General features: G+C 36.8%; 1 protein-coding gene across 1 annotated transcript in view; it reads left to right on the plus strand.

Annotated features, from left to right (window-relative positions):
• The window catches only part of tmeff2b (transmembrane protein with EGF-like and two follistatin-like domains 2b), a 58,102-nt gene extending 42,888 nt beyond the window's left edge, over positions 1-15,214 (plus strand). Inside the window, exons 6-9 of the mRNA XM_079628300.1 lie at positions 4,447-4,595; positions 7,945-8,068; positions 8,767-8,925; positions 14,585-15,214. Of these exons, the coding sequence (XP_079484426.1) occupies positions 4,447-4,595; positions 7,945-8,068; positions 8,767-8,925; positions 14,585-14,681 (529 nt within the window). The 3' untranslated portion in view covers positions 14,682-15,214. The remainder of the gene's footprint in view (positions 1-4,446; positions 4,596-7,944; positions 8,069-8,766; positions 8,926-14,584) is intronic.
• The last annotated feature ends 8,222 nt before the right edge of the window (positions 15,215-23,436 follow it).

The raw sequence follows: 23,436 nt of genomic DNA on the forward strand, positions 1-23,436 counted from the left end.
AATTAAGATGTGTTTTGGTCGATCAGATCACAAGTGGCAACGCTAATACAGGTGTAAATGAGGTCTAACACACTTTTTCAACCACTTCCAGAGGTAGTCGAAACGCATTCGACCGGAATGCATTCGTAGTGTAGTCATGTGGTCGAATGCATTCGATCAGCCACAAAAGACAGTCTCCTCTCCGCCTACTGACCTTATGCGTAAACATTATAGGAAGTGCGCTAGTCAGGCAGGATTTAAACTTTGTCGGCTGAAGACCCAGGTGTGTTTTTAACAATAAATGTACCAAGCACAATTTTCTCTCACCATTCCTGATTTCTAACACACACTCACAGCATTGGGCTGGTCTTCCGGCTGTCAGAGCAAAAACAAAAGCTGCTGCTCTCCATATAATGTTTGTCCATTGTCTCCGGTCGTGTTTATATGTAAATTGCTTGAGTTAATTTTGTCCATTATATCGAAATATCTGAAAAAGCTAATACATTTACCCGCCTATACCCTAAGAAATCAGGACAGAAGTGGTTAAAAGTGGACAAAAGAGACGGATTGAAACACCAGATGTAAACGGGAATGTGTTTCTCTCTTCTACTTGTGATCCGATCGACCAAAACGCATCTTAGTACCAGGTGTAAAAAGGGCCTAAGAGCGGGAAAAATATATGCATTTATAAAAAATGGCCTGTTAGAAAATGTTTGTGCGTTACAGTCGCTGTAGATTTTTGTGGTTTAATATGCAGGGAATCTAATATACCAAATATAGCTGCTCCAATTCCACGAGATTAAGTATATCTTTGAGAGTCATGAAATCCCTACTGATCCTTTCTAAGTTGCTTTCATCAATTATATTTTTGGAAAGCTGTGAAAAATTAGAAAATATAGTTTCCATCAGCCACAGCGAACAGTGAGTGTGCTAGATTGATTTGCAGAGCTGTGATTCCAGACGTTATAGAAGTCCTCTCTCCATCACTCTCTCTCTCTTTCTTTACCTCTCATTCCCCCTGGAATCTATTTGTATGTGCGTGTTGTGTCTGATAACCAATTAGCAGCTACATCTGCGCGCATTGATGGTCCTATAGCACAGAAATCCAGCTCAAGCCAACAGTAATCAATTCATACCCTCTAATCACATTTACTTCAGCTCAGTGGAAATGTAATGAATCTGCTTCAAAGCATGCTGTTTGAAGAATCACATCTTGTGTGCGTCCATGCATGTGCGTGTTTGTGTCAAATGGTTGTGTGAGAACATATGTGTGGATAAGTGAGTCAGACATGGTTCATGTTGCTTTGTCTTGCGTATGTCTTCCCAAATGCTGCCAGGTCTGGTCTGTTATCCTCTGGGCATATATGGAGGGATTAGAAATATTACAGAGGGGTTTTATAAATCAATACCAGACTCAGAGATGAAGTGCTCGCCAGTAAATATATTAGACAGATGAGATCTAACAAATGTATGTGGTCTAAGAGCGTTTTGTCTTTCTCTCTCTCTAAGAATTTGTAAGTGTGCCTGTATAATTACCGTAGTTATACACTTCCCAATGCCAGACAGGCACACACAAACACTTTCATCTTATTAAATAGCAATATGACTGTATATAAAGTTCTTTGATACTCAATGTTATTAGTACAAAGAGTTTGGTACAAAAAGCCTGAAAGCGCATCTGGGATTCAAACAAACATTACATCTTGAAAATAAGCATACCTAGAAAACAACCCATTTTAGTATTTTTTTTAAATCATTATTATTTTTTAATAGAACCAAAGAAACAAAAGAAATATGTAAGCATATTGCATAGTTTTGCTTTGAGTCAGTTGTTTAATTTGTGATAACACAACGAAATATGCCAAATTGTGCATCATTTTTGTCTGTCATAAAAAATAAATTAAGAACAGATGCAAAAACAGGAGAACCAATGAAATATTATTTGATTAACTGATTCTGTTGTAGTCAATGTATGCTTTTTCCTGTGAGTTTTTTTCTAAGCATTTTATAAAATAAAACCTGTAGCTATAGTTTGTCTATTTTTACATGTAATGTTGTCAGATAAAAAACCTTAACCAAGTTAATGTTTTGTTGTTTCCTCATAATTAAAATAATTAAAAAAAGATATGAAATAATTTCCTCATTTATTGTTTAATCGAACTTGCAGTCATTAAAAACATACCTCGCCCCCTCCCCCATATAAATCAGCATTGTTTTAATATTATATACTGTTACACTATTGTAATAATATTTTGATATCTATAAGATCTTATGTGCCAGAGAAACAAGCTATTAGCTAAACAAGAGTTATACATCTCTAATGGTCACAATGCATTAGAGTTAAATAAAAAAAAAATGCTAAATAGTAACATCTTAACTAGTGGTCTCAGACGTTTGGCCTCTGTACATGCAAACATATCTATAAAGACACATGCAGACATAAGAACAGGCAAGCTAACTTTAGCCAAAAAAATTATATTTTTAATCTGAGACCACACAGGCAAACAGATGGCGATATCGTAGTTCATCCACATAGATAAATATCTCAGGCTGCGAGTATAGAGGGAGAGACGATGCTCATTTTGCCAGGTTAGCAGAAGTCTCCAGTAATGGGGTGTCTGGCAGAACTGTGTTTAGATAAATAAATGAACAGATAAACTGCACATGCAATGCAAAGTAAACTGGAAGATACTTTGAGAATGCTTGAATAAATGAAGAATATGTGTGCTTCTGTTTGTGAGTGCTTGCCTGTACTCTAATAGAAACATCACTTGGTACAATTACTTGGTATTTGATTTGCTGTGATGTGTTTGTGCAAATGGCTTTCTCTTCTTATTGTATTCTGAATCTGATTTATTAATCCGTTTTTCTGACTCTGAGAACATGTTTGACCACGTGGCTCACTATTGTACTTTACTCTATAAAGTATTCTATACTCTGTCTACTAACAATGTCCAACAGTGGATATACATGCATCATCTGATCCCTCATGAATAAATGTCATTTCCACCATCTCAAATCTACAGAGCCCCTCAAGGGTCATGGTGATGGGAAAAAAATTAGATGGAAGGGAAAAATATATTTCAATGCTTTCGTGTTCAGTCACTAGACTTTTCCGTTCCTACGCAAAACTTTGCATTTGCAACGTTTCCCGAGGGAACGCAAAACATTTGCGCTAAAGTGCAAAAGCATTGACCAATCATTTTTCCTCCCATCTCCTATTTCTTCTCATCACCATGTCCCTTTAGGGGCTCCGTACAAATCACCATTGATTCTGTGGTGCAAATGATAGCAATTGAGATTAATTTTTTTTAGATCTAATGATAAACTACTTTGTATTGCACATTTTTTGTAATCTAAATGCACATAAATAATATTGCATACATTTTACATACCGCTAATTACAACTGTATTGGAAATGTTAACAAGTGATATTTACTATGATTTTCCTTTGTATTCTTCATACTGTACATCACGTCTCAGATTTCATATCAAGTATGCACACTGACATTGTTGTCTTTTTACAGTAACTTTTGTAAAACCTTATCATAGGAACAAAATTGTTGTTTGTGATGGAAATGACGACATGAGTAAAGTGTTAATGTATATAAATATTTTTCACATAATACATATTAAATGGTTTATTTCTTTTTTTAAGTTTATTTTTTAGTTTAACAAATCAATTAATAGGCTACTTTTATGATGGATTTTCATCTTTAAGATTGGAAGTCTGTCTGGGACAGGGTTATTATAGTTACCTAAAACTAAGACCCTAAAAAAAATGAACTTGAACTGAAATATAAGAAAACCTTAAACGTATTTTATTTGAGCTAGCTGCCAAGGCAACATTTATCATTTTCATTTTTATCAGTTTAACCTGATGTACTTTACTAAAATATGTACCTGATGTACTTTACTAACTATATAGACATAAAAAAAAATAATGACAATTTTTTTTTGCATTTTGGGCGTTCGTTTACATTGCAATGGTGTTTTGGGGGCCTGAAAACGTGAACTTTTGAAAGCGTGTTTCAAAGTTTTTGAACATGATACAGTTATTGTATCTGTGTAAACGACAAAAAAAGCACATTTGTGAAAACGGTGTTCAGTCTATCTATAGGCGCGTATGTTTCTTCTCAAGCATCGCCAACTACTGGCCTGTAATACAGCGTTTTTAATTGTTTTTGCGGATCCATGTGAACAGGGATAGTTTTGACAAGTTGTCGTCTGTACGCGAAAAATACAAAGGAAAAAGGTTTCCGGTTTAATACATCATTTTCGTGTAAACAGCCTCTAAAAAGAAAAATAATAAAAACAAGCCCTGGGACATAACTATAGTTGAATAAACAAAACAGTCTTATATAGGGAATTTATTGTCTCACCCTTGTTAAAACCCATTGAATCTTCATCTAGTGCGGACAGTAAAGTTTACTCTGCTCTATGTTCTCTCTCTCTCTCTCTCTGTAGGTGTGTGTGTAACATCGATTGCTCCCACATCAGTTTTAATCCAGTTTGTGCATCAGACGGCCATTCCTATGACAACCCCTGCCAGGTGAAAGAGGTGTCGTGTCAGAAGCAGGAGAGGATTGAGGTCAAATACCTCGGACATTGTAAGGGTCAGTCGCAACTCTCAATTTATTCAACACAAATGTGTTCACCTCTGCTCAACCCTGACAGTCTAATCACTTTCATTCTATTCCTGATCTGAAGAGGTTATGAGAAAAGTCACCCCTCACACACCATCTTTTTTATAAGCATAACTACATTCTGTAGCCAAGCGATAGTTAGTAGAGCTTAGTAGATTCAAATAATCACATGAAATGCAATATTTTTACTATTTGACCCAGCCCCAGTCATAATCATAAATTAGAAACCCATGATCATTTATATAAAAAGTACCTCTGAAGGTTCCTGAACAACATGGAAGTGTTGCTACTGCACAAAAAAGGCATCCAAAAATGATATTTTTATAATTTTTATAAAAAGGACGCATTACAGTTATAAAAAGATAAGTGACAGTAGACTTTTACATTGTTACAAAAATTATATTTCAAACAAATACTGTTCTTTTAAACTTTCTATTCATCAAACAACCCTGAAAAATGTGGCATTGTGGTTTTCATAAAAATATTTAGCATCACAACATTGAAAATAAGAAGAAATGTTGAGCAACATGTCATATTATAATGATTTCTGAAGGATCATGTGACACTGAAGACTGGAGTAATGATGCTGAAAATTCAGCCTTGCATCACAGGAATAAATTACATTAAAATAAATATACGATATATATTTTAATAATTTTCACTATAGTCATTTGTTGAGCATAAGATACTTTTTTCCCAAAACATGAAAAAATCTTAGTTTAGGTAAGTGTAGGTTAATGTCTTTTTGTCTTTTCAAAACGCATAACATTTTTGTATATTAAGTTTCCCATTTAGGGAAAAAAATCAAAATAAGCATATATGAATATGAAGCAGTCCTTCATATTAACAATGTTTCCCACTCATCGAGCATTTAAATTAAATTCTGACCTACTCGGATTGCGAAATGACTACTTTTGTTAAAAGTCCCATTTATAAAGAAATTTGACATTAATAAACAAATCTTAAAGAAAATCTCTCCTTCATTTACTTGTAAATTAGAGTCTGGTTGCTTTTAATTTAAATTCACTAAAAGTGTTAATAATCAAACGGCACTAAACATAAATGTTAATAGCTCTAAAAACAGTGTCGCTCCTTTCCTGTGATAAACGGAGCGGTGAGGAGGAGCATATTGAAACCAGTGAGTCTCTGGAGAACTAGCCTGCTTTATGTGTCCTCAACAGGCCACCGTACCCTGATACCTCCCAGCGTGTGTGACAGTTTGACTGAGTGGTGTGACCTGCTTCACAGACAGTGTGAGGAGAGAGTTTGAGAGTGAGAGAAAGAGAGAAGAAAAGAAAGGAAGAAAGATTGTGATTAATTGAGTAAACAGAGGAGGGTGTGGTGTCACTGCTGTAGCATTGATCCCTCCATTGACTTACACGGATACCCTTCAAATGCTCTCGTGCACGTACACACTTTTCAACTCACCGTTTAGAGACAAAACATACTCAATGCTAAATAGTCTAAAACTCCTTTAAAAGGCTAGTTCGTCTAAAAATTAAGATTCTGTCATCATTTACTTCTTTGTGCCAAGTCTAATTATTTTAGAGCAGTCTATGAGGAACAGGTTGAAATTGAAGACTGAAATTTGAGAGCTGTGGGGAAAGGGAAGGTTTCAGCAAATGATTTATTCACATTCACATGAGTGCTGCAGGAACCCAGAAATGAGTTAGCACAACGATCCTGCAGAGTTTAGCTAAACACACCTGACCCGGCTAATCAAGGTCTTCAAGATTACTAGAAACTTCCAAGCAGGTGAGTTACTTGGAGCTAACCTCTGCAGGGCTGTGGCCCTCTGGGAACCGAGGGTACGTTTACATGACAACGATGTACTAAAAACTTTAAGTTTTTTGCGTACAGGCGACAACGTTGTCAAAATGATCCCTAAACGGATTTGTGAAAACGATTAAAAACGCTGTATTATGCTGCCAGGCCAGTAGTTGGTGATTTCACTTTGAACACTGCGTGCCTATAGAATGAACGCGTAATTTGCATGCGCATGATGTTACATTTTCAGAAATGTGCATTTTTGTAGTTTACACGGTCACAGTAACGGTAGTGTTTTTAAAAACGTACACTTTGAACTTTGCGTTTTCAGGCCCCCAAAACGCTGTTGTCATGTAAATAAATGGCCAAAACGCATAAAAAGTTTTCCGTTTTTAGTTAAAAACTGTCATGTAAACGGACCTTTTTGAACTTCGGCTCTGACTCTGACCTATTAGCATAGACCCCGCCCTAAATTAGCTGTACACAGTCCTACTAAAGTTAATTACATCAAGAGCTGTGAGTGATTTTCTGTTTTTCTTCTGTTGTTTGATTCATATTAACAGCATATATAGCAGTAGGTACTGTATATTACGCTGCTTTCACTTTAATACACAGATCTAATATACACATGCGATTTCTTTACTTGCTGTTTATGTTCACAGACATAACCTTGTGTGTATTTGACAGTTTAAGTGCAATAAGACGTGAAAGACAAGTTAGTTTAATACTCACGGGACGCGCCGTGTGACAGCCAGCTTTTTATGTGCGTGTGCTTCGGATGTTTGCATTTAGAAAACCGTATATCAGAAGTTTAGACTGATAGGGCTTTAAAACGCATGCAGATAATAAACTTTCAAGAACTGCAATGGCACGTGAGCATGACAGCGATAGAGATGATAATCAAAACCAAACAGATGTTTTGTTCGTTTTTGGCAGAGTATACGAAGCACGATCTGTAATGGCTCCGCCTTCTTCTGGAAAGCAGGGCGGTGACAGCAGCTCATTTGCATTTAAAGATACATGCCCGAAAACAGCATGTTTTTCCTTCCACTCAAAAATGGGCATTTACAACATGGTGTGATAAATGATCTGTGGGGTATTTTGTGCTGAAATTTCAACTTATATTACATCTTGTAAAAAGGGGCATAATTAGGGATGTGTATCGTTCAAAAAATTTCGATATGATACCGATTCCTTGACTTCGATACCAGTTCCTGAATGATACTTTTTTCGATACCAATTTTATGAAAACCGTTTTGTCAAGATTACATTACATATTACCTAAAAAAAAACTTTGTTTGAATTTTTTCAGTTTGTTGACTCATTTAGGCCACAGCGCACACAAAAAGCTTGCCTAATGATTATGAATGTGTCTGGAAAAATAGCAAGGAGACATTTTAATTGTTTAGTATTAAACTAGTGTTTTCTGAGTCAGTGTTGGCTGATGAAGATGAAGTTGACGTTGCTGACTCGTCATCTCCGTAGTGTATTGCTCACACCTGACAAAATTATAACAGTCTTCCTCTTTCTTTCTTTTTCTGGGTGTGTTTAGAGGAGAGAGACCAGGTGAGCGAGGTACCGTGGGGTCTTTACATCCCGTGTCCGGAGCGTTACAAGAACTACTGTGTCCATGGAGAGTGCGAGTATCCTAGCAACCTCTCGCCCCCCACCTGCAGGTAACGGCATCACACGACACATACAACACAGCATACTCTTCCTTCTCATTCACCTACACACACACTCTTTAAAGAACAGTGTGAGATTGATTTTGGAGAAGCGGTGAGAAGACAAAAGCACGGGAGAGAATGAGAAATGAGAGATGAGAATGAGATGAAAGATGTGAAGGAAGGAGAAAAAGAGAAAAGATATTGTGTATGTGCCTCTCCCTAAAAGATGACTCATTCCTACCAGCTGTGTGTGTGTGTGTGTGTGTGTGTGTGTGTGTGTGTGTGTGTGTGTGTGTGTGTGTGTGTGTGTGTGTGTGTGTGTGTGTGTGTGTGTGTGTGTGTGTGTGTGTTGGCTGGCTGGCAGGTGTCCCTTTAACCGCCTCCTCTGAGAGGTCGAGGTTCTAATTAAACAAGACTATGTTTTTCCCAGTGTGCACCAGCTCCCTGCTGCACACTCACTCCCACACACACACACACTTCCACTGCTTTTTTGCACCTATACACACTGAATGCCTAGTAATTATCCACTAAAAGTGGCATCAACTTCCTACTGCCATGTGATTATACTCATGCTCTTTGACTGTCCTCTATCATGACACACGCTACTCGATGTCATGGGGTCTGCTGAAATAGTCTATTGATTATGCCTATTGCTTTAAACTCTATACATCATTTTATCTGTGTGTGTGTGTGTGTGTGTTTTCCAGTTGTCATTCGGGCTTCATTGGGCCGCAGTGTGATAGGAAGGACTATAATGTGATGTACGTGGTACCTGGTTCTGGAAAACTGCGTTACGTTCTGATCGCATCCATCATCGGAGCTCTGCAAGTGGCCATTATCTGCCTTGTAGTGCTTTGCATCACACGGTGAGCATAAACACACAGATTTTTCTCTAAACTTCACAAACTTCACAAATGCACGGTCATGGTTTTCTGATGTTGGTCCCATTTAGCGGGGGAAAAAAATCCAACATTTATGGAGAATAAGTCAGGAATGGCAGGAGTCCATGCACATGTGCACTTTTTTTTGTTGGAAATGAAACTGTAAAAAAATTGTGTCTGGAAAAAGAGGGTTAATTAAACATTTTACAAGAGTGTTACTTAAACTAAACAGCACAGAGATTTCAGTTTGTGGGAATCACGGCAGCATATGTGGAAGGCCAAAGAGATCACGCTTTATTATTTTGTGATCTCCATAAAAAAACAAGTTATTTTGAGTTTCCAATTCTTTCTGAGAAAACGACAGAAAAATAACTCTAATATATGGGCTCTAGATAATAATGTAATTGTATTTATTAATCATTACCTATTTATATGTCATATACATGTATAAATCCTATCTAAATATGATCTATTGGATAATTATGAATAATGTTACTATGTACATCTTTATTCTCTATTCATATGGTTTCCACAAAAATATTAAACAGCTTTTTCCAACATTGATAATAAAAAAGATACTGAGCAGTAAATCAGCATATTAGAATTTCTGAAAAATCATGTGACACTGAAGACTTGACTTGAGTAATGATGCTGAAAATGAAGCTTTGCCATGGCAGGCATAAGAGCATTTGAGCATAAGAGACTTCCACAAACAATAAAAATATTTTACCAACCTCAATCTTTTGAATGGTAGTGTTCATACTGATTTTTGGCAACCTATCCCTTTAGTATAATATATAATACATGTATATGTAAGGGATAATGTACATCCAGTCGGTTGTTATTGCAGAATATCGCTGATCACCCTTTCGGGGTTTATTCTGCAATAACTACCGGCTGGATGTACATTATCCCGCTTATTACACAGCTACTTGCCGTGTAATAAGTAAATAATAACTTACTTAATTAGTAAATAATTAGAAACGCAAAGTTTCAGCAAGGAAAGCAGTTGCTAGCAAGCGGCAAGTTCAAACTAGACGGACACTTAAGGGATATGGTACAGTACTACCATTTATTACACAGCATTTCACCACATAAATAATTATGGGGAGATATTAATTTGAGATGAAACCGTTTTATAATCGTACCTGTTTGTTATCTTATAATCCATTACAGTGTCCAAAACAATTGTTGCGAAATGGACGCAGTTGCGTTTGTGTGAAACAAGAGAGCGAGTCTGCGATACCCTGATGACAATTAAATAATTATACACAAAAATATTGATTTGAGTTTTAATATTTAATTAGCTCACCAAATGCAAATCTTCCATGAAGAAAAACTGTTCCTAGCTAGCGCTGACTTCATTTTCCCGGATGAGCGTTATCAGTTTTTACCGGTTGTTATCGGGGAATAACATACCGCGATTGACCTATCAGAATCAAGTATTCCACAGAGCCGTATAATAATAATATGTATAACTGCATGTACACAGAAATACACACACTTGTATGAATGCGGTGACAGCTTTGCTGATTATAATGGGATTCGAGTGTTCTAGTATTGTCGCATTGCACACTGCCTGTATATAATTTATTCAAAATTCAACAGCTTTGTTTTCCCTGCTGCTGAGAAGGACAGTGTGATTTTCTTGATTGTCTGGTTGATTCATTAACAGTTCTCAGCTTGATCTAGATGCGAAGCCTACAATAAATAAATATGGCATGCAGTTGCCTAAGACAAAATAAGTTTATAATTGTAAACCATGTAAACCAGAATAACTGTGATTGCAATATCCAGAGAAATGCTCAACAATTGTGATTTACGATGATTAAAACCTGACACACACGCGCAGTCATGTACAAACACGAAGTAAAGATGCAGTGTGCTCCGCAGTGCCCTCCTTCACCTTACAGCCCGCAAGCGGTTTCTATAGCAACACACTTTCTAACTGCAGCAGTGACTTAGGACGACTTTCTCTTATCTGTCTCCTCTTGCTTTCTCTCTCTTTAATTTTCTCAAGTCCTGTCTCTCTCTCTCTCTATGTCTTTCCTTCTAGCTAATCAAAGATGCTCAGACTGAAGCATGTTTAATCAAACACTCCTGCAAGGACGTAGTGATTAGGTGATTGTAATGATTCTCTGACGCCGCGTTGCATGCAGAGTGTGAGAGCTGCTGGGAGGTAACAAAAGTAGTGGTCCGGAGAGATTGTAAAAGAGAGAAAACACAAAGAGCGAGGAAGGAAAATCAAGCAGTCTCTGATGAGCCATCATTCAGACTCTTTGACCTTTTAAAAGTTTACGAGCCACTACGGCTGTACCTCCACCTGTGCGCAGGCTTTCTGAGGCCTGTAATGTGTTCTGGTTGTGTTGTGTTTGTTGCTTTGGCTCCCAGGGACGAGCGGGGCAGTGGAATGGGCCGTGATGCCATAATGGCTTTGTTGCCCTCGGTGTTTCCTCCCTAGGGAGAAATTGCCACCTCGTTTTCGTATAATCAGCACAAATGGTCTTCGACTACAATCCATTTAATATAACTCTCCAAAAGTAGCCCTGTAGGATCCTAAAGCAGAGAGTTTATTGATTAAAGTGAAAGTGCCAAACAGACACAACAAAGCAGCAAAAGTGTTTCGCAAGGATTTAATATCTAGCTTTTTTTAGGAGAACAAATATACCCAGTAGTGAACCGTGACTCTTGACCCCTGGCCCTCGTCTGACTCTGAAATACGTTAACTCGGCCTAAAATCAGCCTAGCTTATTGTGTCTTCTTCTATTGTACGGAATAAGTTCCCTTTGACAAGAAATGCAACAAACATACAGCACATTGAGTGTAAGAGTGATCACCAAAATAAAGCAAAATGTAAAAAAAATTAAGCTGTGAAACGATTAATCGTGATTAATCGCATCCAAAATAAAAGTTTGTTTACATAATATATGTGTGTATTCTGTGCATAATTATTTTGTATACCGTATATAAATACACACACATGCATGTATATATATATATATATTTGAGTAATATTTGCATTTATATACTGCATATATATATTTGTATATAATTTATATTATATATATATTAGGGCTGTCAAAAGATTAATCGTGATTAATCACATCCAAAATAAAAGTTTGTGTTTCCATAATATATGTGTGTACTGTGTATAATTATTTATATATATATAAAAAGACACACAATCATGTATATGTTTAAGAAAAATTGGTTATATTTATATATAAAATATTTATATATAATATAAATTATATAAATGTATATACAGTATATAAATGCAATTATTCCTTAAATATATACATTAATGTGTGTGTGTGTGTATTTATACATAATAATTCTACACAGTATACACACATATATTATGTAAACACAAACTTTTATTTTGGATGTGATTAATCACGATTAATCTTTTGACAGCCCTAATATAAATAGAAATATTTTATATATAAATAACACATATCGCGTGATTAATCGCGATCCTTGTTACAATAATTTGCATTTCAGCAGCCTATGGTGACAACTGGCCGGGTTGCAAAATGTATTTTGTCTTCACTGTGCAGTTCCAGCAACAGAAATTGGTTTAGACTGTCACAGCTAAAAAAAAAAACAATGTAAAAAAAAGTATTTAATTCAAATAATGCACAAAACAGTTGCATGGCTGCTAAGAAATATGTATGGTCATTAATTTTCTCAATTCAACCGTCATTGGCTGGTGTGGCAAAAAGTTCATTTTGGGCTGTGAATGTAATGCTTTAAGACTTGGTCGGTGATTAGTTTTCTCAACCCGTACAGCCAGTGAGTTAAAGGTTCTCTTCACTGTGTAAAACTAAATGTTTGCGAGCGAGAGGATGGAACTAATTAAAACAGGAACGGCTTTGGTCTGGTCAGGAATCAGTGTCCCCCGCGTACCCTGCTGCCTCCGAGCCGATTTAAGAGCCAGGGGCGCACTCTGCCCTATGCAAAACATGACATTTAATAAAGCGAAGAGGAAAATATAATAAAGATTCCTTGTGGTGGAAGGTTTCCCCTGCCGAGCTGCTAGGGAAGAGAGAGAAGCTGTTAATGAGACAATTTAAACCACAGCGAGTGCCTGTCTGTCAGTATCTGATTTCCATTCGTCTCTCTTTCCGTCTGCCTTTTTCTGTGCATTTCATACTTTATATGTTTAGAGCTGAACTTAACGCATAAATGTAGTACAATTAATTATGCAAAAGAACCTGTTGATTAACGCATGTAATCATGCCACTGACCTGTATGTAAATTCTGTAGTTATCAATTACTTTTTTCAAGTAACGAGTTACTTAACTCTTTCACCGCCAGCGTTTTTGATCATTTTCACAATAGTTTCATGGCCCCCAGAATATTTTGTTGTGTGAATATCTGAACTGGCAATATATCAAAAGAAAGAACAGAGCCTCTGATAATAAAAAATAATAAAAATAAAAAACTTTTTATTCTAGCTTTATCAACACTTGAACGATGGTAAGTTTAATTTAAAAAAGTATCATTTTGAGGAAAAAGCTGAGGAAATCGTGTTTTTCAGAAGATGCGTTATAGAGCCCCCTACTATACAGTGAAAACACGGAAAGCCGGAAAATTCCGTCAATGGCGTGGAAAGAGTTAACACCTTTTCCATTTATTCACTGACACCTCTCCTGCCCCCATGTTGAGAGAAATCGGGAGTAAGTGCAGAGGTATTTCCTTCAGCCTGAGGCTTGTACATTTCACTTTTGGCGTGAAAGGGCCTTTACAGTTGCCATAAATATAACTTTTTTATTATTATAAAATAAAAAAAACAAGCCTAGTCCAGGTGAGAAAGAGTAAGGTAAAAATACTTTGCATAAAAAGTAACTAGTAACACAATCAGTTACCTTTTTTAGTGAGCAATGCAATATTGCAATGCATTACTTTCTCCAACAATGATAAAAGTAACTTCTTTCAGAAAAAAAGTAATGCAGGCTTGCTCGTAAGAACATAAATCAACTATTTAAAAAGCTTTGTGTGAATGTCTACCTCAGACAAAACTCAGTTGAAAATTGGATTACTATAGACTGTAGTAGGCCAATGGCAGGCTTATGTTTATATACTGACTTCTAAACTCAATTGTCAATAACTTTATACTTTTTAGGGGCTTTATTAGCAAGTATTGATATGTGAATATTTTTATTTAATTTGATTGCTTAGTTTTTTTATTGACAGCCCTAATCTAAAATCTAATCTAAATGTGATTTTTCTGTTTTCAAAGAAGTCCAAGTTTGCTGTGCTTATTTGTAGGGCTGCACAATTTGTTCAAACCATTTCAATACAGCTATAATTAATATTTATTATTTTGTTTACGTTCATTTAATAATAATAATAGGGCTGCCTCCTATTAGTCGACTAAATGTTAGTAGTCGACCAACATTTTATTAGTCGGTTATTCAAAAAAAAGAAAGATAAAAAACTCCACAGGAAGTGGCAGTCACGCAGTCCGTGAGGGACTGATCATTAACGGCGGGTCCTTGTGGTAATTACAGTGACGGATCACTCATATTTATGGCTGTCGTTAAAACATCAAGCTTTAAATTTGAAAGAAAACCACAGAAATGTTTCTCAAGTTTGGGAAAATGGTTGGGATTATAAAACCTTTTTTGTGTATTTACAGAAGGTGTCCACGTGGGAATCGGATAGCACGGCAGAAACAAAACGTTCCACACTTCAACTCGGAAAACACCCTGCGGGCCTCCACCAGACTCATCTGATGAACCCTTAAACTTAGAGTGACATGTGCTAAAGACAGCAGAGAAAGGCCCCAGGGAATTGTGGGAACACACACCCCCCTCCAGACAGGTGTGTAAGACCTGAGGCGGGACTCATGGCAGTGTGCAAACCTTCTCGTCTCTTGATTCCCATAGGATGCACACAGAGGATGGGCCTCACGGGACGGGCCTGCAGTGGTTCCTCCACCCGGCCTGCAGGCTTGAGTAAAGAGAACAGGCAGTCAGCTTCGTCAAAGCGTCAGAGCGTACAGCCAAAAACACCCCTTCCCTGGGGTTGCAACAGTCTGGAAAAGAGGAGTGTGGACGGATGGATGAATGGATGACGGATGGATGACTGGAGCGGTGTGCCACATGTTGCCTTGTATTTGTTGTCTATGACACCATAGAAAAAAAATGAGCTCTCCAAGGCTCTCCTTGGTTATGTATTATATATTTCCAATAGGTTAACATACTTGTGATGTTATTTTTCTTCGTTTTTATTCGCTGTAATGTAAATAAATTATTTATATCATGTGATTTGATGCATCATGTATGACTGACATCCACAATGCAAAAAAATTCTGGTATGACTTACAATGAGGTTTCATTTGGTAACCTTTGTTAAAGTTGCAGTATGTTATTTCACAAATTTCCTCCAATTCATACTAACCACCCTGATCTGAGTCGGTCTCGAACCCCGATCGCCAAGTATAGGTCTCTGCAGGATAGTAATAGTTGTTACCAGATCAGTGGTCGAGGCCAAATTTAGAAATGCCCACTTTTGTTCCACAGAGACCCCATAGTCCCGATCGCTGGCATGCGAGGCGAGTGCACTAACAAGTAAAACAGTAAACACTGCATTCTCTAGCAGTCATCAGCCTGCACAACACTCACTAGCTGGCCTCCGTCATACACACAATGCAAGAGTGAATGTCTATTTATCGTAGCAAAAGCACACAAAAAATGCTTCATGAAAAATAAAGCGAAGATGAGGAGCGAACGACAAGGAAGCACAAAAATGAAAGAACATACACACGAGTAAATACAAGAGTGTGTTGTTAGTTGCCAACAGCACAGAAGCTCCAGACAAACAATGACACTCAAAACCATTGTTACTCACGTATGGAGCGGAATCAAAGCAACCTCCGTGTCTGTTTTCAGGCCTATTCTAATTAGCTTTTCTCTATTGCAATGTCTCTCAGCCATCTCTCTTTCTACAGTCTTTCTTCAAATCTTCCTACTCGTTCTCTCTCCTCCACCGTCATACGCCCCCTAATGCTGATTGGCTACATGTTTGTTGTTGTGTCGGTCTGCTGTGTTTTTTTTTTAATATCACTTACCCCACCTTTTACTACATTAGTTAACATGAACTAACAATGAACAAGCCTTATACAGCAAATATTAATCTTAGCTAATGTTAACGTTTACTAATACATTTTTTAGATCAAAAGTTATATGTGAAAATTAGTTAAAGTTCTCAAATGAAAAAAAATGTGAATAAAAGCTTAAATTCAATCAGTTCATCATATAAAGAGATCGAGTGTCTTCATACAATTTTGACTAAACCTCTCGATTCATATGGATTAGTTTTACAATCTTAAACTTAAGTTAAAATCTTAAACTTTTTGAAGAATCAAAGTGGTAGTTGTGTGGACTGTCAATGGAGGAAAAGAAAGCTCTCATATTTCATTAAAATATCTTAAATTTGTGTTTCAAAGATGAACAAAAGTCGTATTAATATTGGCGTATTTTGTCTCTCTGTTCAGAAAATTATCTAAACATCTTTAAAATTTTAATTTCTCAAGCAAAACTATAAAAGATTTATGCTGAAACCAAGAAAAACATTTTGCCAATGAGAGAAGACATTCTCTGAAGATAATTTATTGAGAAATTTTGCATTTTAAGTACATTTATTTAGTTTTAAGAATGTTTGTATTGGAGAACAAGACTAAATCCTCATTAAGAAAGTGTTTTTGTCTTCATATATGCACTACATGGTTTCTTCAGATTTTAATTTAAGACATTTTAAAAACCTTTTGAAGACCAAGGAAATTAATTTGAATGAAAAAAATTGTATGAAACACAATACGTTGATATGTTTTCTAAATGTAAATGTCCAGGGAGAAACACGATGAGTTGTATTAGCAACACTTTAGTGTTTGAAAATACAACTTCCAACATATCTCCATTACTTTTTAATTCAGTTTTCAAAATATATAATACAAATTAGCCAATTCCCAAGCACTATAACATGGAAATAACATTTACTGTTCCTTCTGATTCCACTGCAAATGTCTAAAGATTCTTAAATGAAGGTACATTTACTAAGCAAAATAACATACGGCTTGTTTTAGAAAAATCAACTTAATTCAAATCAAAAACAAGTTTTCATACCCCACTGACATTTGTTTAGATTTTAAAATCATTTTTAATTTTGTTCAGTTTCAAAAATCAAGACATCTTATGTTATTTTGCATTTCAAGTTTATATTTCAATGGGAAAACAAAACAAAACAATAAAACAGAGGAAGATAGTCATCTTTTGCTGTACCGGTACATGCTACATTTAATGCTACTTTATGAATTTAAGACTTTCTGTTCCGATTCAAGACTTTGTTGAGGCTTTAATTTGCAGTACCAACCGAATGATCTTCCAAACCTAAGTGGCAACGTCTTACAATCTCTTCAGCAAAACTGTTTTCCTAAAATGTTCTTAACCTTCCTGCAACATTCCTTCCTGCTAAACCTTCCCACTTTGAAGGTCTTGTCACTTGTGAAAAATATCAATACTATGACAGATTTAGAAGTACCCAGAACTCTGTTGATTAGCTTTAGAACTGAGATGCATCCTTTCTCGTCACCTTGTTTCTCTTAGCACAATCTGACACAAGCAGGAAAGGAAAGTCTGTCTGTCTGCCTCCTCCGGCCCAAAGGGAGTTGTAGGCGGATGAAGCCCAGCAGCCGGTCGATGGCTGTGAGCCGCACCCATTACCCAGCAATCAATGCTGCCACAAGATCCGACTGTCACAACCTCAGTCCGGCTCTCTCCTACGCCTCTGAGCTGTCAAATACAATCACCGCCAACAAGTAGTGTGTGTGTGTGTGTGTGTGTGTGTGTGTGTGTGTGTGTGTGTGTGTGTGTGTGTGTGTGTGTGTGTGTGTGTGTGTGTATGTGTCGTACTGTTACCAATGCCCTCTGTGACCTAAGATAACTTGTGGAACCAGATCCAGCAATCCTTGGGAGACTGAATGGCGTGAGTGTGTATGTGTGTGAGCATATATATATATAACCACAAATGATGCAAGAAAGAGAACAAGAGTTTTATTATTCCTGTCTCTCGTTGCTATTATGATCAATGGCCTCACGATGGCAGTGTGCACCAATAATGTGATTATAATCGCAGTAAGATGTTTACACGAGACAAGCAAACCTCTTCACTCCCGTTTACATGCAATTGTCATTATTCAGATTATTCGCATACCCCATTATGCACAGCACATAATTATGAACTCACATATTAGGTATTCTACTGGCCACTGTTTTAATACTTTTTGTTTTTAAAATGTTTTGGTGTTCCGGTGATACGCCTAAAAATCATTTTCAATCATTATGCTGCATTATATCAAAGACTTTAGACATACGTACAAAGACTTTAGATATAAAAAGAAAGTGCAGCACACAATATGGCGGAATCAGTCCCGCCTTCTAAATAAAAGAGCCAATCGGCAATTGGTAGAGTCATTGCGTCACTGCAGTTTCTGTTAGAAGCTCTGGCTAAAGAAACAGTCAGGCTGCGTCTGAAATCGTACTCTCTTGATATTTAATATTTAGATTAAGTAGTTACTTCGCAACTGATAAAAAAAGTCTGTTCTATATAGTATGAATGTGTGTAGTATGAAACCGAGAGTATATGAAATGAAAAATGTAAATCCTTGAATAAATGGGATAACCTTTCACTAGTGAGAATGTGTTGGTTTGTGTTTTATAGTTAGATAATCATATATGCATCTAACTACGTTTGCTGACGTTTAGTCAACTTGCTCTCAAATGTTCACGGACTGGCGTTGACTGTTCCAATATGGCGAACAACTTGCGTATAGCCACTAATGAGGCATCTCATTAGCGGCCATACGTAAGCTTGACTCATTGTTCTGAGACATGTGCCTAGGAATGAAAACAGCCTACAAAATTATTTTATTTTTGATAGTTTCCCCATTCAAATAGATAGGAGCTGTACTTGCATGACTGGAATAGCTGCCTGAGCGGCATTTTAAAGATGGCCGCTGAGTGAAAAGACTTGCCTGAAAGAGACTTTGATTATATTCATGTCGCACAATGTTGTCAACATGAACTCAACATGAGTTTTTTAAGCACCCCAAAAATGTAATGCCTTCTTTAGGACTGTTTACGAATCTGCATATGAAAATGTCAGTGTACAAATAGATAGGAGCTTTACTCGCATGACTGGATTAGCTACCTGAGAGGCGTTTCAAAGATGGCCGTGGCACATGCGCGGCACATGCACACTTTAGTCTGATTCAAGTGTTTACATGCCTGTTTATTGCGAAATCAACATACGCCATTTTACTGTGATTATGGTTACCACATTTATAAGCCTAATCGTGTCAATTGAAGTATTGTCGTGGAACTTTGATGATATACGTCATATTGATGTGGCATTAGCGCCATCTCAATTTTTTTTTCTAAACGGCATGCACTGCTACAAGCCTGCTAAATGTAACCACCTTTTTCGCTTCAGCTACATTTTGGATGGAAGCAAAGACATTATATAACCTATTCTGATTGGTCAGTTTAGATATTCAGTACTTTTAATATATAATTATTTTAGGGTCCAATTTTTACTATTAACTACGACTTTTGCCTCAAACTCCAAATGACTGCTTATTAATAGTTAGAAAGGTGGTTGTTAAGTTTAGGGATTGAGGGATGTAGAATATGGTCATGCAGAATAAGGCATTAATATGTGCTTTATAAATACTAATAAACAGCAAATATTCTAGTAATATGCATGCTAATAAGCAACTAGTTATTAGCGAGAATTGGACCATAAAAAAACTTTTTTTTTTAAATAGAATTCATTGTGACATTCATTTTCAACACATTTGGATGAGACAGCTTTATCATTAAATACCTAAGAAACTTGAAATGTGAAATGATTTGCTTGTTAAGTCTGATTGTTATCTTTAAAATAAAGTCCACTTTGTTCGATATTTGACATTCAGACAATGACATCCCGACCATTTTAAGTGTGGCTTTATCAGGCTTCTATAGACCATATTCTCAAAGCTCAAAAGACAGACTGCCAAGAGTTTCATATAATGTGCAAATTTATATCAGTGAAGGAATGTGAAGCCTTATAAATAAGCCTGGCAACCACAGGCGATTTTCTCTCACAGTTATGAATAATCTACACCAGGGCTGTGTGTGGCTGTGGAGTGATGTGTGTTTGAGGTTGTAAGGTAATAAATTATTTTCATGACATGCTGTAAGTACTGATTCCCACCTTTCTCCCACATGGCAGTGCCAGGTACACCAGAATCCCTCCATCTCCGTAGGTTTCCCAGAGCTGGGCTGTCAGCAGGGAATCTCAATAACAAGTACAGTAGACGCTCGGCTCAACAGAGCCAGCGGGGAGATCCACTGCTTCTGGGGTTACTAGAAGATGAGGGGAGGGGAAGGGTTTGATCTACAAGAAAGGAAAAGTGGAAAGAAGAGATCATAGGATCACATTAAAAATTAGAGAAAAAGTAAAAAGGATAAAAGAAAGGCATCAATATTGAATGAATCCAAGGCAAACAGAGCATTTTTCATTTTATGATAAATCAATAATGCAGACATTGACTTTAGACACAGAGCTCGGTCAAATGAGAGAGAGAAGGAGTAATAAAATAATTGAGACAGGAGACAAAAGGTTTGAAGGGGCACTTTGTTGTATATCATATGCATGAATTATTTAAATATATAAAATATGAGAATGGATGTTTAATATTCTGTCCCCTTGAGATTCTCGCTGCATGGTGTGTGAAAAATGCTAATCTCTGTTTTATATGGTGATAATTATGTTAACTATGATAAACCCCAAAAAAGAATGGCAAAAAGAATATAACCTGGAAAAAACCTATAGAAAAGACCTATAGTAAATTAATTCAGAAGAAAGCAGTGTTGTGGGTAACGCATTACAAGTAACACATGTTACATAATCAGATTACTTTTTTCCAAGTAACTACCGATAGTAAAGTAACGTGGCAAGCAGTGCGGGGCCGAGAGCTGTGGGAACAGAGCGAGGTCGGTGGAGTGATTGCTAATGTGAGCACCACACCGGTCTCGAGTCTCACGGAAGGAGATCCTGAAGGATAAAAGGAGGAGTGACGACAGTGCAAGACGAGAGAGGACCAGGCCTGGATTTTAAGCTGTGTTTTGTTATGTACTGTATGCATGCAGCAGTCTTCTGTGAGGGGCTGCCGCTTTACATTAGTTTTTTGTGTGTTTATTTTATGATTAAAGTTTTATTGAATGTTTGCCGGTTCCGCCTCCTTCCCTGAGCCTTTAACTTTTCTACATAATGCATACTTTTAGATTTACAACAGAACATCAGTTACTTTTTCAAAAGAGTAACGCAAGATACTTCCCATTTATTGAATGACACCTCTCCTTGTTGAGAGAAATTGGGAGTAAGTGAAGAGGCGTTGTGTGTGCGCTGTGTGAACATGATGGTTATTGTAGTTCTAGACAATGGGCCCTATTTTAACGATCTAAGCGCATGGTCTAAAGCGCAGGCCGCAAGTTCACTTAGGGCGTGTCCGAATCTACATTTGCTAGTTCAACGACGGGAAAAATGGTCGGCGGGTTGTCCCTATTCTCTTAATGAGTAATTGGGATTTACGTGCGCTAAACCAATCAGAGTCTCATCTCCCATTCCCTTTAAATGCCAGTTGCACTCGCGCCATGGCGGATTCGCTATTTACATGACGGAATTTGATAGTGGAAAGACAGAACGCTTCTCCATAGCGCAGACGGAACTGCTCACGCGCGAGGGTAAAAGTGTGCAAGCAGACCATCTACAAGCTGGATTCCACCATATCTTTATGTACACAATAATCATTTTAATTTTAATATTTGGCATGTTTGTGTGCTGTGCGTCCCTGTGTGATTAATAAGCAGAGATAAATAACAAAAAAAAATATTGCGCCATTGACTTTAGACCAGGTTTCAGTTGGTAAATGGCGCAGTCAATTTATGTTGCCTCAAAATAGCAACACGCCAACAATGCGCCTGAACACATCTCGTTTTCAGACCAGCACACCCATGGGCGCACAAATGGGCACAAATGCATTTGCTATTTAAACAATGTGGCTAGGACGTGAAATGATAACTGGCCCTAAATGTGTGCATGCATTTACTCATCACTTAGCACTTTTTACATTTGCCCAAAATATAACTATTTTGATGTCTGAAGGGTTTAAAAACAATCCATCAAACAATCCATCCATTACTTTTTCCAGGTGGGAAAAAGTAACTAACTCGCAATTAGTTACTTTTTAGGGAGTAAAGCGATATTGTAACCCATTAGTTTTAAAACGTAACTTTCCCCAACACTGGAAGAAAGCAATGCTAGCATTAGTCTCTATCCTGTAGTATTTTTCTTAGACTTAAGACAGATACTTTTAAAATATCACTTCACATAGACACTGTTTTGGCAAAACCCCAATTTTAGCTTCAGATAAAACACAAAACTCATAAAATACTTTCTAGAAAACACCAGCTAGATTAACTGAAATACAACACTGTAGTTACAAATCATTCCATTAAACAGTATTCCAAGGGGTCAGGTTATCATGGTCCATCAGTCCTCGCTGGTACATCTTCTAAAATAGAGCAAAAAGCATTTTTCTCTCTTGATGGCCCATTTAAAAGTAGAAAGCAGCCAAGACTCACAAGTAAACTGTTACACAAAATACGACAAAGACATAATGGGCATGCAAAGTACCTTATCATTCTCCACATTTGTCACTGCAGATCTTCATTCTAAAATGCAAATACATATAAATCATCATAGTGTAGGTTGAGAAACATCACACAAAACTTGTGTGAAAAAAAGGGTCTGTGAAGGGAAGGTGATAAGATGGTATGTCAAAGTGAGTTATCAGAAACCCAAATATGAAACTGGGTGCCTCAAAAAAAAGTTGACAAATTGGATGCTGTAAAAACCAATGAGTATCATTAAATGGAAATCAGGTCAAATTAAATTAAAATTAAATTGCTTTTTTCCTACAAAAAAGCACTTAAACCAATAAATATAATTGAGTGTGGGTTTTAGCCGCATATATGTAGAGACTAAAAACACAAAAACGGAGTCGTTCACAAGAGACTCGGGTGTCTCAGCAAAGGTGTTAGAATTAGAAAAAGTGTGAAGAATTAGAGGCTTATCATTTCGTTAGAGCAGTGTGTAAACTCCACTAATTACATAGCTATGTATTAATGCCACACTGTCTGTCAGGTTTTTTTTATTTAAAATAAAATGGTAATTTATTAATCATCTCCATCTCGTGGCCACAACATGTTACCATGTTTCCAAAAGTTCAGTTGTGGCCACCCATCCAGGAAACATTTCTTGCATTCTCAGCCAAGATTTGATGCTTTCAATAAATAATCAACTTTCGATAAACTTACTGAACTTAGAACAATAAACTTTCTACTGAACTTGGAATATTTCTTAAATTTGAAGTTGCTTGTGTGT

This window comes from Phoxinus phoxinus, assembly GCF_949152265.1.
Source record: "Phoxinus phoxinus genome assembly, chromosome: 11".
Lineage (NCBI taxonomy): Eukaryota > Metazoa > Chordata > Actinopteri > Cypriniformes > Leuciscidae > Phoxinus > Phoxinus phoxinus.